General features: G+C 52.7%; 1 protein-coding gene across 1 annotated transcript in view; it reads left to right on the top strand.

Moving 5' to 3' along the window:
• LOC116941690 (laminin subunit alpha-5-like) overlaps nucleotides 1-17667 on the top strand; it is a 98107-nt gene that overhangs the window by 67038 nt on the left and 13402 nt on the right. The window contains exons 49-66 of the mRNA XM_076066701.1: nucleotides 752-932; nucleotides 2133-2276; nucleotides 3153-3304; nucleotides 3816-3926; nucleotides 4092-4203; nucleotides 5020-5184; nucleotides 6596-6792; nucleotides 7045-7161; nucleotides 7544-7698; nucleotides 8096-8237; nucleotides 8943-9042; nucleotides 9220-9336; nucleotides 10556-10741; nucleotides 12187-12326; nucleotides 12896-13075; nucleotides 13915-13941; nucleotides 15682-15827; nucleotides 17141-17285. Of these exons, the coding sequence (XP_075922816.1) occupies nucleotides 752-932; nucleotides 2133-2276; nucleotides 3153-3304; nucleotides 3816-3926; nucleotides 4092-4203; nucleotides 5020-5184; nucleotides 6596-6792; nucleotides 7045-7161; nucleotides 7544-7698; nucleotides 8096-8237; nucleotides 8943-9042; nucleotides 9220-9336; nucleotides 10556-10741; nucleotides 12187-12326; nucleotides 12896-13075; nucleotides 13915-13941; nucleotides 15682-15827; nucleotides 17141-17285 (2517 nt within the window). The remainder of the gene's footprint in view (nucleotides 1-751; nucleotides 933-2132; nucleotides 2277-3152; nucleotides 3305-3815; nucleotides 3927-4091; nucleotides 4204-5019; nucleotides 5185-6595; nucleotides 6793-7044; nucleotides 7162-7543; nucleotides 7699-8095; nucleotides 8238-8942; nucleotides 9043-9219; nucleotides 9337-10555; nucleotides 10742-12186; nucleotides 12327-12895; nucleotides 13076-13914; nucleotides 13942-15681; nucleotides 15828-17140; nucleotides 17286-17667) is intronic.

Raw genomic sequence — 17667 nt, 5'->3', positions numbered from 1 at the left:
GTATTTGGTGATCTGAGCCAAGTGTGTGCACGTGTGGGCAGGGGTGGCATAGTGATTAGCGCACTGCACTGTGAATCCGGCAACCTGAGTTCGATTCCCAGCCACAGCCGACACCAGCGGCATATATCCGAACCGGTCCTGAGCCTCCCCTAGATCGACTCAGCCTTAAGTGATAACCTACCACGTAGTGTAAACATCCGGCAATTGTGCTGGCCAAACCACCCTCTCGTGTGCCATGCCGGCACTAACAGGTGAACTCTCGCAGCACTCGTCAAGGTGCATCAACCATCACCACCCGAACTCCGGTCGTCATCCTCGCAGCAGCGGCTTTTGGCTGGCCATCGAACAAAGACGGTTATCGCATCACGCTCTTTCAGATGCGCTTCTGCGGCCGTCTGGAACGCTCTTCCTTCCGATATTAGGAAGCCACTGGAGCTACGCACTATTAAATCGTCCAGATTGAAAACCCCTTTATTTAGAACTGCTTTTTGTGTTGGAGTTTGTTCTTTCCCCGCACCTCCAATGAGCACGGTTGGCTACGTATGGTGCGAAATAAGTTCAACATACACACAAGAGATAGATGATGATGAATGGACTAACCACAGCTCGCTCTTAGCAGGCATTAAATGGGTCCCCCGCGCGGCGTGTTAACGCATGAACATTCAACACACGTTATACTTGCCCCAACACTCTGTATGGCTATGCGACAATCTGAGCGGTGCGCGTGTGTGTGTGTGCGTGTCCCTTGCAGCCGGGCTACTACGGCTTCGACTCATGCAAGGGCTGCGAGCCGTGCGAGTGCGCCGTCGCGGCCCTGGGCTCGCAGTGCGACCCGCGCTCGGGACGGTGCCGGTGCCCGCCCAGCGTGACGGGCCGGCGCTGCGAGCTCTGCCAGCCCGGCTACTGGAACTACGGCCCCAACGGATGCCAGCGTGAGTTGTGGCGCTGGCATCCATCCTGGCACAGAAGACAACGTTTAAAGGTCTCCCCCGTGTGGCCTAAACGGACTTTGTGGCGGCACGTGCCGTGGGTGAGCACCTAGTGAAGGCCGGCACACGAGGGGGTGGGTGGCACCACGCCCGGCCGCCTTTGTGTCCCCAGTGGCGATGTTTACTACACGCCGCACCAGGTACTCATTTGACGCTGAGTCGACCTAGGGGAAGGCTCAGGACAGGTTCAGACAATCGTCACCAGTGTTGGCCGTGAGCGGGAATCGAACTCGGTGTCACCGGGTTTCGTAGCGCAGCGCGCTCAACGCTGCGCTACCCACACACAGAGGCACGGACGGGTTCAACGTTCGCAGCCACGTGCTGGGCTTGCTGTGCAGTGCACAGTGCACAGTGCAGGGCTGCGTTGTGGCCTGCAGAGGGCGGTGCAGCAACGCCCATTGCTGTTCTCGACCTCTCTGTGTCTGCGCTCCCACTCCTCTTCTTCCACCCCCCGCCTTCACCAACACGCGCTGACCAACGCGGGGAAGTATGGCCAAATAACCCCACCACGACCGGCACGGAGTGGGCAGACCCCCCCATCCACCAGTGGATTGACACAAGGGCTGTACCTGTCCAGTATATGCACAGTGCTGTGTTTGTTTGGTGTGCTTTAGGATGCGTGCGACGTGAACGGCGCAGCTGAGGTTCTGCAGTCGGGAAAAAACCGACGTGGGTGCCTCGTGAGCCCCACTGGGCTGGCTCTGCCCAGCGATGCGTGTCGCGTGTGTGCCTGCGCGTGTCCGTGCATGTGCGTTTGCGTGTGTGGGCAGCGGAGGCGTAGCGGTTAGCGCGCCGCGCTACAAAGCCGACGACCCGGGTTCGATTCTCGCTCACGGTCAACAGCGGAGACGATTATTTGAACCGGTGCTGGGTCTCTCTTAGGTCGACTCAGTACCTACAAATGAGTACCGGGGGGCGGTGTGTAAAAACATCGTCACTGGGGAGACAAAGGCGGCCGGGCGTGGTGCTGGCCACCCACGCCCTCGTGTGCCGTGCCGGGCCTTCATATGCACGTTGAACTTCTTTCGCACCGTGCGTAGTCAACCGTGCTAATCGGAGGTGCTCGCCAACAGCCCTTGCCCCAACAATTCTGTCGAGGCTACACAGGGGATCTTTGTCTTCGTTGTTGTGCGCGACACGCAGGCTGCGAGTGCACGACGGGCTCGTGCGACCCGCATTCGGGACGGTGCAGCTGCAAGGGCGGCGTGAGTGGCGAGCAGTGCGATCAGTGCAGCAGCCCTCTGGAAGTGCCGGTGCTCACAGCGGACGGCACCATGCAGTGCGACAGTAAGGAGGCCGTGGGTGGCATTGCACCCCTCTGATGCGTTAGAATTCTCTCCCACGTGATTGGCCGCACGGCCCGCTGCATCCCTCTCCTCCTCAGGACCTCACCGAGGACTTTCCGAATCGCATTCTCCCCAATTTTCCCAACTTATCACGCTGCCACTTTTCACTCTTGAGGATCTAAAACGTGAATAATACAGGGCCACTCGCACAAGGCCTCACAGCGCTTTGCACAGAATAACCCGACCCTTATCAAACGCTTAACAGATAATACTGAATAAAACCCTTAACAAAGAAAATTAATTGGAATTCAAAAGAATAAACGCAATGTAAAAGGCGCATAATGTACACAGGCGGGTATGCAGGTGAAAACAAACATGATTTAAGACGGAACCTTAAAGACTCAACTCCCTCAGACTCCCTAAAGACCTGGGGAAGAGTGTTCCACAGGCTTCTCTGCAGATTTTCAACTCTCTCCCCTCTTTCCCCTGGTTGCTAATTAAAACCATTAACTCGCGTTGCAGTGCATTCTGCATTCACCACGGTTAACATCGGTGGGGGAATCTCTCAACCGGTCCGGACCCTCTTCTACATCGACTCGGCCTTAAATGAGTACCCGCCATTTTGTGTAAACCTCAACCCTGGGGAGACAAAGGCAGCCGGGATGAGGTTCCGGCCACAAAATCCTTTCCCTCCATGCACCCTTTCCGGCCTCGATAGGTCCTCGCTATACGCCACTTCCGATCGACGCGGCTGGCTTCGTACGGCCCGACAGCGGTTCAACATACGCGCAGCACATGACAGCGCTCGCCCCGACATTTGGTTGAAGGTTACGCGGGGGGGACGCGTGCCGCCCCTTTCTCTGCGCGCTCGCCGCAGTGTGCGACGGCTGCGTGCTCACCCTGCTCAACGACATGGACGGCGCCGGCAAGTCGCTGTCCGACATCAAGAACATCCTCAAGGGCGTGAGCATCAGCACCGTCACAACCGTGCGCCTCAGCAAGCTCAACTCCTCCCTCCTGCAGGCGCAGGTAGGGCGGGCCACGACGTGCGGTGTGTCATCATCGGCATCGTCACAGTCGGCGTCGGCCGTGATCGATCCACTGCTGGGTGAAGGGTTTTTCCCCGAGCCGTCTCTATGAAGCTCCACGTGGTGATAAGCCGCTTCGTGGAGCTATTGGACCTTGTTTTTGGTCAGTATCAAAGTATGAAAAATAAGTATAGGTTTTACCCTTTCTGGCAATGAAACAGTTGTTAAGATGTTAAAACACCAAATAGATAACTTTTGCAAGGAATCAACCACACTTACCTATGGTCAAATATGCAAACAAACGTGCTCTGATAATATATGCATTTACTTTGAGACTGATTGGCCTCCATAGTATTATTTTCGTCCAGGTTGCAAAAGAGCACTATTGTATAGCTCAGTGGGCCTTACTTGGTAAGATAAAAAAACATCGTTTAGTTTGAATACACCCATCTTAATTGAAAGAGCAGTCTGCGCCGGATCAACGCGTTATGTATCTCATTGCTCCAATGCAGAAAGACCTGTCGCGCTACAAGAAGTCTGTCACCGACCAGAAGAAGAAGGTGGACGTGATGGAGACCGACACAATGGACTTCCAGATGGACATCAACGTCCTGCAGGAGCAGGTAACACCGATCGTCCCACCCAATCCGTCGGGATAAGCTTAAGAAGTCACCCGCGAACGTGGGAAACTCGGGAATCCAGAACTCGCGCATCGCGAGTGTTTACCTGCGTACGTTTGTTTGACTCGACGCTGACCGACGGGGGGTGGGGATGTTGCCCGCCGCCAGGTGGACAGCGGCACGCGGCGCGTGAAGGCCCTGGAGGCGTCGCTCGAGCGCACGCACAAGCGCGGTGGCGGCGTCAGCAGGACCGTGGACAGCGTCGTGCGCTTCATCCAGGGTGGGTTCCGCAACCGCCGCCCTCGCCCCGCCCGGCAAAATTTCGGCACGAGCCGGCGACTCGCCGGCCAGTGCTCGCCGGCGACTCGCCGAGAGATGCGGCCGTTCGCTCCTGGTTGGCTGCGGTCTGCGGGGGGGTGCCGGGACTCATTGATATCCTATGGGTTGATCCCGTGTCTTTTGGCTCGCCATCGCAGCGGCTTTTGGTATGGCCATCGAACAAAGATGCTCACTGCGTCACACGCTTTGAGATGCGCTTCTGCGGCCGTCTGGAACGCTCTTCCTTCCGATATTAGGAAGCCACTGGAGCTATGCACTTTCAGATCTCGATTGAAAACTAATTTCTTTAAATCTGATATTTGTGTTTCGTTTGTTGTCCTTCTTCTGCACCTCCGTTTAGCGCTGTTGGCTATGTAGAGTGCGAAAGAAGTTCAACATACATACAACTTATTATAAGCACCATAGGCGACCGATGTGTGCGATTGTCCTAAGAGTCGTAAGGCATTGTTGATGCGTGTGGTTGTTGATGTTGTGAGTTCCACCATTAGTTTTGTGCTGCTGCTGTGCTTTCACGCATGGCCACTGTCCTGAATTTTCCACGCTACACTCACAACACCCGCGCTGCGTATTCTTCCCAGCACTCTTCTGCCTTCTTGCTTCTCGTTCCTTTTCTCTTGTCTCCCCGTACATCCTGCTTCCGGGGCTTCATCGTCCCTCACTGCTAGTGTTCGCCCACACCCCTGCTCCCGATATTAAAGATCCCTGATTCCCCCCTTATCCCCCCCACCCCCCTTTGCCCATCACCCTCCCCATGCAGAGTTGATCTCGAAGTCCGGCGCAGGGCCCAGTGGGCTGCCCCTCCCTGCCGAGGAGTTCCAGCGGAAGATGGCGGAGGCCGAGTCGCTCGTGCGGGAGATGAGGAACAGGAATTTTGACAAGATGCAAGACGTGGCCGACGAAGAGAAGCGGCTTGCGGAGGATTGTACGTCACGACGCCAGATGTCACCGCACCAGATGTGACCACACCAGATGTGACCACACCAGATGTGACCGCACCAGATGTGACCGCACCAGATGTGACCGCACCAGATGTGACCGCACCAGATGTGACCACACCAGATGTGACCACACCAGATGTGGCAGCACCAGATGTGACCACACCAGATGTGGCAGCACCAGATGCGACCACACCAGATGTGGCGGCACTAGATGTTACCGCACCAGATTTGACCGCACCAGATGTTACCGTACCAGATATGGCGGCACCAGATGTGACCACACCAGATGTGACCGCACCAGATGTGACCGCACCAGATGTGACCACACCAGATGTGACCACACCAGATGTGGCAGCACCAGATGTGACCACACCAGATGTGGCAGCACCAGATGCGACCACACCAGATGTGGCGGCACTAGATGTTACCGCACCAGATTTGACCGCACCAGATGTTACCGTACCAGATATGGCGGCACCAGATGTGACCGCACCAGATGTGACCGCACCAGATGTGACGGCACTAGATGTTACCGTACCAGATGTGACCGCACCAGATGTGGCGGCACCAGATGTGACCGCACCAGATGTGACCGTACCACATGTACCGGCTTCATATATGCAATACTAGGGCTAAACTGAATATTTTTTGGGTCGCTGGTAGACTGGAGTAGGCACGTGTTGAGCAACCACAACCATGTATGCATGTTGAGCTTATTTCGCACTGTTCTAGCCAACCGTGCGATTTTGTTGGTGCGGGAAAGAGAGGTATGTTGAGCATGATGCGCTGAGTGTTGTGTTTGTTTAAGGACGGAAGCCCTTCGTCCATTACAGGCTTCCTGGCCCATTAAACAGATGCTGCTGCTGATTCCACCACCCTGCCTGCTGCTCTCAGTTTACCATCCACAAACACCACAGTGGGGGCCATTATTTTTCGTGGTTGAAAAAAAAATCAACGAACGATATTTCACATTCATAATTAAACTACGTTTTTCAATTCCACATTTTTTTTCTCCCAAAACTATATTTTCACTTTAACGCTATTTTATCTGATCACTCTATATTCCATCCCGACCCTAATGCCTGTATATTTAGAGTTTGCATGTTCTCCTTGTGGTCGTGTGGATTTTTTGCCAGGTTCTCCACATTTATAATCAACACGCGTTTAGAGTATTCGGCTGCTATAAATTTGCACACGATAAGCCACTTCGTTGCAGCTATCATTTGTGGCCAGGTCGCTTCTGAAAAAGAGCTACATAGCTCAGTGGGCCTTTCCCCGCACGCACCTCCGATTAGCCTCGGCACCTCCAATCACCACGGTCGGCTACATACGGTGGTTTAAAAAAAATACATATTAAGTTACGATTTGTTTCGGTTTTCCCATCGCCGCGCGCAGTGATGAGTCGTGTGCGTAAGGAGTTCTCCAAACCGCTGAAGGACCTGGCGAGCCGGGCCAGCACGGCGCACGACAACCTGGAGAAGTACGACCGCCTCCTGGCCGACCTGCTCGAGTCCATCAATGCCGCGCGCAACCTCACCAACTACGCCAACACCCTCAACAAGGTCAACCAGGCGACCCTTGACCGCAACCAGGTGAGGCCAACGATCGGCGTGCGGTGCTACGCTCGAGCAAGCCGGCAAGATGTTCAGATGGGGGGGGGGGTGGGGGGGGGGGCCGGGCCGGGCCCTCCCGTTGTTTTGTGTTGGGGAATTTTGACCGCGCAAAAGTCACCGTCGTCGTCGTCGTCGTCGCCGTCTCCGGCGGCGTCGTAACTGTCGCGGTCGTGCGCTGTGATGGCACGTGCTTGTGTAACCGCCGCGGCCGCCCCCGTGTCTTGCGAGCAGCAAAAGGTGAAGGACGTGAGGCAGGCGGCGGGCGAGGCGAACAAGTCCCTCTCCGACGCCGAGAACGTCCTCGGCCAGGCCTACCAGATGATTCAGCTGCTGGAGGCGTCCCGAGTGGTGGGTCACCCGCGCCGCTGTCGCTGCCGCGCCAGCGAGGACGCAGACGGCGTGCCGGTCGAGTTGCCGTGCGTCGCGGAATACCGTTGCCGCGGCAACAATGACCGGCCCCTCTCTAGTGGCGCGATTGTTGCGGCTAAGTTGCTCGCAGGGACCGATAAGTGTCGTTTCTTTTAGCGAGTCGCCGTGGGCTCGATAAAACGAAGCCCACGGCCCGCCATCCCCCATCGCTTTGAGCAAGAGGCGCGTTCACACGTGAAATTGCGTTTGTGGGTGGCACGAACCCAGTGCCGCCAAACCGCTCCGCCCCGTCGCCTTCTCCCCCCTCAGGCGAGCGTTTGTCCCCCCCCCCCCCCCCCCCACACACACACCCCGCGCGCAGGAGTACGAGAAGCTGTCAGCCGAGGTGGACGGAGCCAAGAACCTTCTCCGGGACAAGGTGGAGAAGATGGCGGAGGGCGCGGCGCAGGAGCCGTTGGTGCGGCGAGCGGAAGAGCATGCCAAGCGCCTGCAGGAGCTCGCCGACAACCTCAAGCGGTGCGGTTCTTTTTTTTGTTTACAATCTCACGGCTGCTGAAGTCTAGGACCAAAAGTCCAAGTTCCCACTCGGCCAGCAGAACAACACAATCGTAGATGTGATAGTTAATGTAGATGTGATAGTTAAGCGTTGACACGCTCCTCGTATTTGGTTCGTTGTCCTTCCCTCGCACCCCCAATTAGCGTGGTTGGCTACGTACGGTGTGAAAGAAGTTCAACATACATGCATACAGATAAGAGATGGTGGGAGGGAGTCCCAGACATGAGCAGTGTGAGGGTCAAGAAGCGGGAAGAGAAGCGTTTTGACCTGCAGTGTGGTGGTGGTGGTGTTGCCAAGGCATCTAAGCAAGCCCCCACCTGTACACGCAGTTCCATGTCCCTTCGTACTCGTCCCCAGGCTGCTCAAAGACATCGACCAGAACGAGTACATCCAGAAGGCCATCCTGGCGTCCAAGGCCTACGAGGACATCATCAAGGCCCTGAAGGAGACGGAGGAGGCTGCCGACCAGGCACTACAGGCTGCGCTGAAGGCCGAGCAGGTCAGCGCGTTGTGTCCGTGGTGAATCCTTGCGTTCACAACGCACTCTCGCGACTCCGTGGAGCTGCCTGGTGGACAGCAGGGGACAGTACGACCTCGTCCATAGTTGTAATGTACTTCTTTGCTCCCTCGTCTTGCTTCTACGTCCTTTTCCATCCCGCCTGTACTGACCAGCGTGCTGGACTGTTGTCTTGGTGTAATTCATGAGAGGATAACAACAAATATTTGTCTTGTTTTATCGTCACCAAGGTGATAGATTTTCACTGCTATGCCGTTGTTTATGTTTGCTTTATATATCCTGTACCCAAGTTGGATGTATTTATGGTAGGTCTGGGCTGAGACATCATGACATAGGAAAGGTCACTGCTCTGAAACGTCACCTGTTATATATGTTTTATGAAGACCACACAGTGTTATATTGAAGAACGTGTTGAGTTTTTTTGGTGTTAGTAATCCTGTATGAGTGGACTCTGTAGGTTCAGTGTCAACTGTGCAATGAAATCTAGCAAATGGAAGGAAGCAGTTGCAAGCCACAGTGGTGGTATCCACTGCAGGAGCTGCGATTACCTTACGAGCAAAAGCCTACTTGGTCGTGTCATGGGTGGCACCGAGCGAGCCACCGTTTTCCCAGAAGCCTTTGCAGCCATTGATGTGAAAACCCTTGACCTCAGCTGACCCCTGACCTCTACTGCCTCCCATTTGGCAGGACGTGCAGCGGGAGAACCTCCCGAAGAAGGCGGCCGATTCAAAGAAGGCGAGCGAGACACTGAAGAAGGAGATAGAGGACAAACAAGGGACGCTTAAGGGTGAGACCTTGCAGAAGAAGTTCTCTCTCTACGCGGGCATGCGTAGAGAGAGATTAAATAAACTATTAAATTGTGCAAATGCAATACATATTTGCACACGTATGCGCGTAGGTACACATACATACACACGTGGTCAGCGCTTACAGCTGTGCCCATTGCTTGCCCTCCCGTGCACAGACCTGGATAAGAAGCTGCAGGGAGTCAAGGACACCGTGAACACGGCCAAGGACAAGCTGAAGGCTCTGACAGATGCCCTTCAGCGCGCCAAGCAGGACCTGGCCATGGTGGACCGAGGTAGGGCACAGCCACCACTTGCCCACGGCTTGATTTTGTACCAAATGATCAGGGAGCACGAACAAGTGCCCCTTTCTTTACAGGGCAGCGAGATGGATATGCGGATCGAAGCCGTAATGATGAATGTACCTTTGGTGTTCTCAGCATTCTTGTAGCAAGATGGCATCACAAAGGCACTGTGCATCACAGACGGGTTTAGTCTTCCAGTATGGGGAGATGTTGCTCAGGGGTTTCACCCTATTAGGCCAAATTCGGGAAATTTGGACCATGATGCCATGGCCTACTCTTTATTTTCGAATAACGCCATGGGACCTATGTCTTCCACTGTGAAGCAGAGACCGCGTATTTATAGAGTTAAAATATCCCGTGGTATTAACCAGGGCAGCTTCAGGGTTCGAACCGCCAAACTCTGCAATGCACGTGCCGCTTGGCCGTGTCACCGCCGCAAATACGGCGGAACCAACGGTGAAAAGTGTGCAAAGAATCGTGTGGTAAGAGGTGCGTCATGGAATTCCATTGGGGCACACAGCAGGCATTCAGCAAATGTATACCAACAGGAAGTGGCCCGGTGGCTCAGAGGTCAGATCGCTGACCTCACACCGCCGAGATCCTGGGTTCTAATCCAGGCAGCTGCCTCTGATTAAACCTACTTCTCAAGTGTAGTGAGTTGATGGCTTAAGCCCAGTCACCATTGACTACAAAAACACCATCACGTTAAATTAGGTAACGCACCTAATTTGGCTTAACACCAGCCCTGAACATTTTTAAAATATTATTTCAACATTCAGACTACAAACATTACTCTCCATAGTAGAGTGGGTTTCACAATGATGCCCTCTTCTGGTGTGGACCAGAGAACACTTGAAGGGATCTCAGAGGCACCTTTGTGATATCCGCATCCATGGGTTTGCAAGTGCTCCAAATTACAACTTGGTCTCATGACAAACAGGACAAAATTGCGTAGAGGAGACCAAATATTCCTTTTACCAGAAGTACTTCATTGAAAAAAATAAAACGAGGTGAAGGTACGACGGCATCGTACAGCCAGACGGGGATGGGTGAGGGAACGCGAGGGGTGAAGCACAATGGAGTAACACCAACGAGCGAGATAGGGGGTCCCACGCAGTTGGTTGAACATTATCGGGGGGGGGGGGTGGGCACACACACGCGGTGGAGGGGTGTCCAGGTATTTGTTCCAAACGAACCAACCGCCTCGCAGGGAACATTGACGAGGTGCTCCGCAAGGCCAAGGAGGACGCGCAGGCCGCGGGCGACCTGGCCGTGAGCACGGAGAACGAGGCCAACAGCATCCTCGAGGAGGCGAAGAAGCTGGCCGAAAAGATCAAAAGCGGCGCCGTCGACAGCCAGGGCTTCCAGCTCGCTTTCACCGAGGCCACCAAGAAGGGTGAGTCCCGCGGCACGGCCGGGTTGTGCCGGGCGCTGCCCCCCGCGGCGATTTTTAGGGCAGTCGTCAACGGCGATGGTCGCCCAGTGAAAACTTTTAGCCGCTTCGAAATCTAAACAAATCTGGCCGCGGATCTCCCTCGCGGGAAAACTGGGACAGGAACTTCCAGTGAGATCGCATCCATAGAGAGAGAGAGAGTTATACTGGATGTGGTGTCGTTGGTGGCGAAATATTTCGTGGGCAGCCGACTCGGACTGACCCGGCTGAATGGAGCCTTGATTAAAGAATCCTCCCTGAACTGGAATCTCGAGCCGCCGCTGGCGGCGACGTGAGCCAGCACAGTGTAGGTCAAAGGTAAAGATAAAGGCTCAGCCCTGCAATTTTCCTCTCTCACGCCGCTGGAGAGCCCCCCTACGAACCCCCTTTCAGGGGGTATTTTGGCCTACTCTTTCACCCTGGCCATGCGTCTTGAAAGAGGTGGGGAGCACCCACGCTTTATCCTTCCACGTGCAACCTGTGACTCAACGGACAAATAAGTCGACACGTGCTTCAAGAAAACTGGCTTAACAATACTGTATATACATAACACGTAGAGAGGCCAGAGAGCACACAGAGGGGCCAGAGATATAAAGGCGCTGGCCTCTCCATGTACCGTTTAGAAAGTCGATTTCCCAAAACATCGGCTATTTAATTATCTTTTCTGTTGTTGCCATAGTGTTATTGACGAATGTATTGAGTTGATTATTATTATTATTGTTATTTGTGCTCGTGCACCAGTGCCAACTCAGCAGCATCACCAAATCTTTCGTCAACAAGCTGTGGCTTACCCTTGTAATGCTGTTGGGTGGACCGGGAGGCGAAGGGCATTTTAAAGACACTTGCGCCATTGTTTCAACTACCGCGCCGGGAGATCGAACCGGTGACCGAGACACCGCGGCAGTGTCCGATGTTCCGTTCGAGTTGATGTCAACGTTTCTGAGGAAGCCACCGGAGCTGCACACTTTTAAATCATCTCGATTGATAACTCATCTCTTTTCGATAACTGCTTGTCCCATGATGTAACTGCTTGTCGTTGCGTTCAGTGTTGTCGTCCGTCCCCCGCACCTCCGATTAGCACAGTTGGCTACGTACGGTGCGAAATAAGTTCAACATACATACACTATACACTACAGTGCTCAATACACTATACACTACATACTACACTATACACAGCACTCATATACACTACACCACTATACACTACACCACCATGCTAAATTGAAAACTAATTTCTTGAGAACTGCTTTTTTGGGTTTAGCTTGTTGTCCTTCCCCCGCACCTCCGATAAGCGCTGATGCCTGCGTACGGTATGCGAAAGAAATTCAACACACACACATGCACGCGTACAACATCCCCCGGTGTTTAGTCGCCATCGCTGCTGTCTCCGTCGGTTGCTTCGTCCGCAGTGAAGGACCTGACGGACCTGGTGCCCGAGCTCCTGAAGAAGCTGGCCGAGCTGGAGGGCAAGAACATCACCGCGGACGTCGCCGGGAATCTGAGCAAAATCCGGGAGATCATCGAGGCGGCGCGGCACTCGGCCAGCCTGGTGAGTCCGGCACGAGAATGTTTTGGCCTCGCAGTTGGCGAGCGCCTGTTAAGGTAGGACAGGGACACGACGGGGCTCGGTATGGCCAGCACCATAACCTCGGTCTCGGCGAACAGCTGATTTCGACGCTTTGTGTCGGGTGCTTATTTTTCAGGCTGAGTTGATATAGGGGAGGCCCAGGACGTGTTCAGATACAGCTTGCCACTCGGGGAATCCGTGATCTAGAGTCAAACCCGGGTTCTGGGATTGTAACACAGTTCGTGAAATGCTATGTACCACAGATAACCCCCCGTATAGCCTTAGGCCGGCACGGCACACAAGGGGATGGATGGCCAACACCACGCCTGGCCACCTTTGTCTTCCCAGTGTTTATACACCACACAAGGTACTCGTTTGAGGCTGAGTAAACCTAGGGGAGGCCCAAGACTGCTTCACATTATCGTCATTGGTGTTGACAAGCGGGAAAGGCAGCCTGGAGGAAGTGAACCGGCACTAAATTCTACACCCCCCCCTCCAAGCTCTGCGGTCTAGAGAGGTTGTGAACCGCTGGGCCCCCCGTGCATCCACAGGCGAAGGTGGCGATGAAGTTCAACGGCACTTCCGGGGTGAATGTGCGGCTGGGGTCGCCCCTGGAGGAGCTACGGCCCTACACCTCGGTGGCCCTCTACCTCCTGGACGCGGATCCGGCGCGCGGGGATGACACCACCGGTGACGACAGCCGCTTCCTGTTTTACCTCGGCAAAAAAACGGTGGGGCTCGCACACACCCAGCACCGCACACGCCACACACACCGCACACACCGCACACACCGCACACACCACCCAGCACCGCACACACCCAGCACCGCACACACCCAGCACCGCACACGCCACACACACCGCACACACCACCCAGCACCGCACACGCCACACACACCACCCAGCACCGCACACACCCAGCACCGCACACGCCACACACACCACCCAGCACCGCACACACCCAGCACCGCACACACCCAGCACCGCACACACCCAGCACCGCACACACCCAGCACCGCACACACCACCCAGCACCGCACACACCCAGCACCGCACACACCCAGCACCGCACACGCCACACACACCGCACACGCCACACACACCGCACACACCCAGCACCGCACATGCCACACACACCACACACACCGCACACACCGTACACACCGTACACACCACACACACCGCACACACCGCACAGTATGTTACACACCGCACACACCGCACACCGCACACGCTGCACAGCACGCCACACACCGCACGCGCCAGTGCGGAGGATCGTGGTTTCCCCTGGTTCATACCGTGTTGAATATTCACCATATAGCACCGTGTGGCTAACAGGATGTCCCATTCTAGATTTGAAGCTTTCACTCCAACGCTGTCCGCTGGACAGGTTGGTCCCTTCACCTGATGAAGGCTGCTTGTGTTGTGGCCGAAACGTCGTGATTTTTGTTGTTTTAATTTTTTACCTACGTGACTTTACCGAATAGAACCAAAGAGTAAGGATGTCCCATAGCGCGGCACGGCCTTAAGTGCCCTGGTCTCTGACGTCGCGATCTGTTTTGAATCCACAGGATGGAGGTCGCAGAAAGCGCCAGACGGTGAGTGTCCCGTCTTCCCATCACCCACAGGCACCTTCACTGCACTAAGGCCAGCACTCGTTGAGAGGCCAGCTCGCTGCATGCCCAACTCAGCGCATATTGACGACTTGTGGCATGCTTGTTACACACGTTGTTGTACATTGTGTCTCATTGGTGTTGTCTTTTTTTGTTCTATTTCACGTTTGCATTGTGTGTTGTCGGCATATGTAAGCAGAAGCCCCATTTTCTCTCTCGACATATACATTGGAATTGGTCCATCGACCAAATTGGCTTTCCAGATGTTAACCATCAGCATTTGTTTGAGCGAGCAAACTCTGGACCAGTTTCGGCTGGTCCAGGCCCATTAAGCTGCTGGATGATACTGGTTAATATCATTCCAGAAGATAATACTGGTTAATATCATTCCAGAAGATAATACTGGTTAATATCATTCCAGAAGATAATACTGGTTAATATCATTCCAGAAGAAAATACTGGTTAATATCATTTTAGAAGATAATACTGGTTAATATCATTCCAGAAGATAATACTGGTTAATATCATTCCAGAAGATAATACTGGTTAATATCATTCCTGAAGATAATACTGGTTAATATCATTCCAGAAGATAATACTGGTTAATATCATTCCAGAAGATAATACTGGTTAATATCATTCCAGAAGATAATACTGGTTAATATCATTCCAGAAGATAATACTGGTTAATATCATTCCAGAAGATAATACTGGTTAATATCATTCCCGAATGCCAAGAGGCCGATGCACTAAATAATATTCAATAAACGGCTGAGGCAGAAATTTTATTTCATGAAAAAAATTCCATTCAGTGGGTTTGGCCATGTCGGTGCATAAAAATATCAGACTTGGCAAACACAATTTCACACGGAATGCAGACACAATCTCACGGGCAATGAGGATCTCGTGAACTAAGGGAAAAAAATGTGATCGGAGAAAAAGAGGAAACCCAGACAAACCTGGGTTTTTAGACATCACTAAATGAACTGAGGAATATCCAGCATCATATTACAGCGCACATGGTAAAATAAATAAAAAATCAGTAGAGGATGACCCCAAATAAATTGAATTATAAATGCAATCACGTGCGTGGATAAGCCAGCACCAGCACTTGAGCAAGACTGCGGCAGACAGGCACTCGTCGAGACAGAGAGATGGAGGTAACTGCCGAGGCACTTCAGAGATTAGATGATGATGATGAATATAATACCACAGCTCACTGTTAGCAGGCATTAAATGAGTTCCCCGTGCGTCGTGTTAGTGGATGAACACTCTGCTGTGTTTTTTTTTTATCTTTTGCTGATCTCGTCACGGAGCATAAACCATCACGCAAACTCCGGTCATCCTCACAGCGGCGGCTTTTGGCTAACCATCGAACAAACACCGTCACTATATCGCGCGCTTTCAGATGCGCTTCTGCGGTTGTCTGGAACGCTCTTCCTTCCGATATTAGGAAGCCACCGGGAGCTGTGCACTTTTAAATCATCATCGTCGAGATTGACAAAATAATTTCTTCAGAAATGCTTTTTGTGTTTAGTTTATTGTCCTTATCCCACTTCTTCGATCAGCACGGTTGGCTACATCCCGTGCAGAAGTTCAACATATATAAGAGATAGATGATGAATGAACTATCACAGCTCGCTCTTAGCATTAATTAAATTAATTCCCCGTGCGTCGTGGTAATGAATGAAACACTCTGCTGTGTGTGTTTTTTGCATTTCTCAGGGTTTGGGCGACTATATAGGAGCCTTCCTGGAGAAAAAGAAGGTGGTGTTTGTGTACAACTTGGGCATCGGTGACACCTTCCTACGGTTCCCCGAGCCTGACGCCATCATCAACTCTAAGGCTTTCACCTACGTGAGATTCGAGCGGTGAGTGGCGCGCGAGCGCACTCGCAGTCGCACTGCCCGCGCACACTCGCAGCGCGTCCCATTAAACGTATGCCTCCGCTCGGGTTGGCATGGGTGTCCAGGACCAGGTGTGTGGATTCTGCGTGGAAAAACCTCTCCGAGCCAGACTCGAGAAAAGTCGCAACTCAGTGCAAGCCAGAGAGACTACCCAAACAAAATAATAAACCTACAAACCCGGGCCCAACCACACTGGACTTGCGATCCAGAGGTCGCTGGTTCGATCTTCCACTGCAGCAGTTGGAACAATGGTGCACGTTTCTTAAACCCCCCTGCATCTGTCCACCCAACGATATAAATGGCTGCATTGCAATTAGCTTGGTATGGCGGGATATCTTGCAGGCACTCCCTCTGCTTCCAAGATATCTGGCCAATTTTGGCGCCATGTTGGTGAGACGTTAACTACCTTGCCTGGTTTACAGGAGGTCGTGGGTTTGATCCCGACCCTGACGCCTGTATATTTGAAGTTTGCATGTTCTCCCCATGGTCACATTGATTTTTCCCTCCACGTAAATTTCCACGTGATAAGCCACTTCGTTGAGCTATCGTTTGTGATAACCAGGTCCCTTCTAAAAAAGAGCTACATCGTTCAGTGGGCCTTACCTGGTAAGATACAAAAAAAGAGTTTAATAGTTTAGACATATCATTAGACCTCCTTTTCCAGTACCAAAATGTAATAATAGGGTTTTTCCCCTTTTTTTCTGGCAACAAAACTGAAACCTTTTTACAAGGATTCATGTCTGCATTAACCACAATACCTGCAGTCAAAATGCAAAGAAAAACATACTATGATAATATATGCATTGTCCTTGAAACTGATTGGATCACACCAAGGGATGGCTTTCTTTTGAGCCTCGACCCAATTGGTGCTTGAGCAGATGACGCCTTTTGGCGTCATCTTGTCAAGCACCTTTTGGCGTCATCTGGTCAAGCACCAATTGGGTCGAGGCTCAAAACAAAGCCATCCCTTGGTGTGGACCAATCAGTTTCAAGGACAATGCATATATTATCATAGTATGTTTTTTGTTTGCATTTTGACTGCAGGTATTGTGGTTAATGCAGACATGAATCCTTGTAAAAAGGTTTCAGTTTTGTTGCCAGAAAAAAAGGGAAAAACCCTATTATTACAGTTTAGACATAGTTTTAACAGACTAGGCCAAATTATGCTGCAGGAGGCCCTTCTGCCAGTGAACAGTTAATTTCAGGGCTGGACCCTCGTGATAACCGCCATTGACATGTGGACTCCTCCGGCCCCCCTCTTCCATGACTCGATGTAGGATCTATGAGCACGCCCAGGCGGAGTTTCGGCAAGACAAGCGGATATTCAAGACCACGTCCGTCGCCAGCCGGAAGGACTACCTGCTGGACCTGGACCCGGCCAACACCGTGCTGTATGTGGGCGGTGCTCCTGCTGGTGCTCAGGTAACAACAACAATCATAATAATGAGTCAAAATTATGTCCTGCTCAAATGAGCATTGAGGCCATGCTCATCTCCTGTTCCCAACCCTGAGCCAGTGGAGGAAATTCCACATTCATATGGTAGGGGTTGGGGGTTGGTCTCTCTTCTGCACAATGAATAATCGACTTCCCCACAAATCGGTACCCTTTTATCGATTCCACAGTAATGATGGGTTGATTCAACCCCCAACCAGGATTTTGAATTCACGAACATTCTGATTGCGAGCTTCTCGCCTTACCACTGAGCCACCTGACCGGTTTCTGACAATAACAACAACAATAATAATATCGTGCAGTTGGTATTTGTGCCATTCTCGTAGTGCGAGGCTGTCGTGAAGGAGCTGT

The sequence above is a fragment of the Petromyzon marinus genome, chromosome 12, assembly GCF_048934315.1.
Source record: "Petromyzon marinus isolate PM22_M1 ecotype Great Lakes invasive population chromosome 12, UKy_Petmar_22M1.pri1.0, whole genome shotgun sequence".
NCBI lineage: Eukaryota > Metazoa > Chordata > Hyperoartia > Petromyzontiformes > Petromyzontidae > Petromyzon > Petromyzon marinus.
The sequence above is the reverse complement of the archived record's forward strand: the minus strand, read 5'-3'. Positions and strand labels throughout refer to the sequence as shown.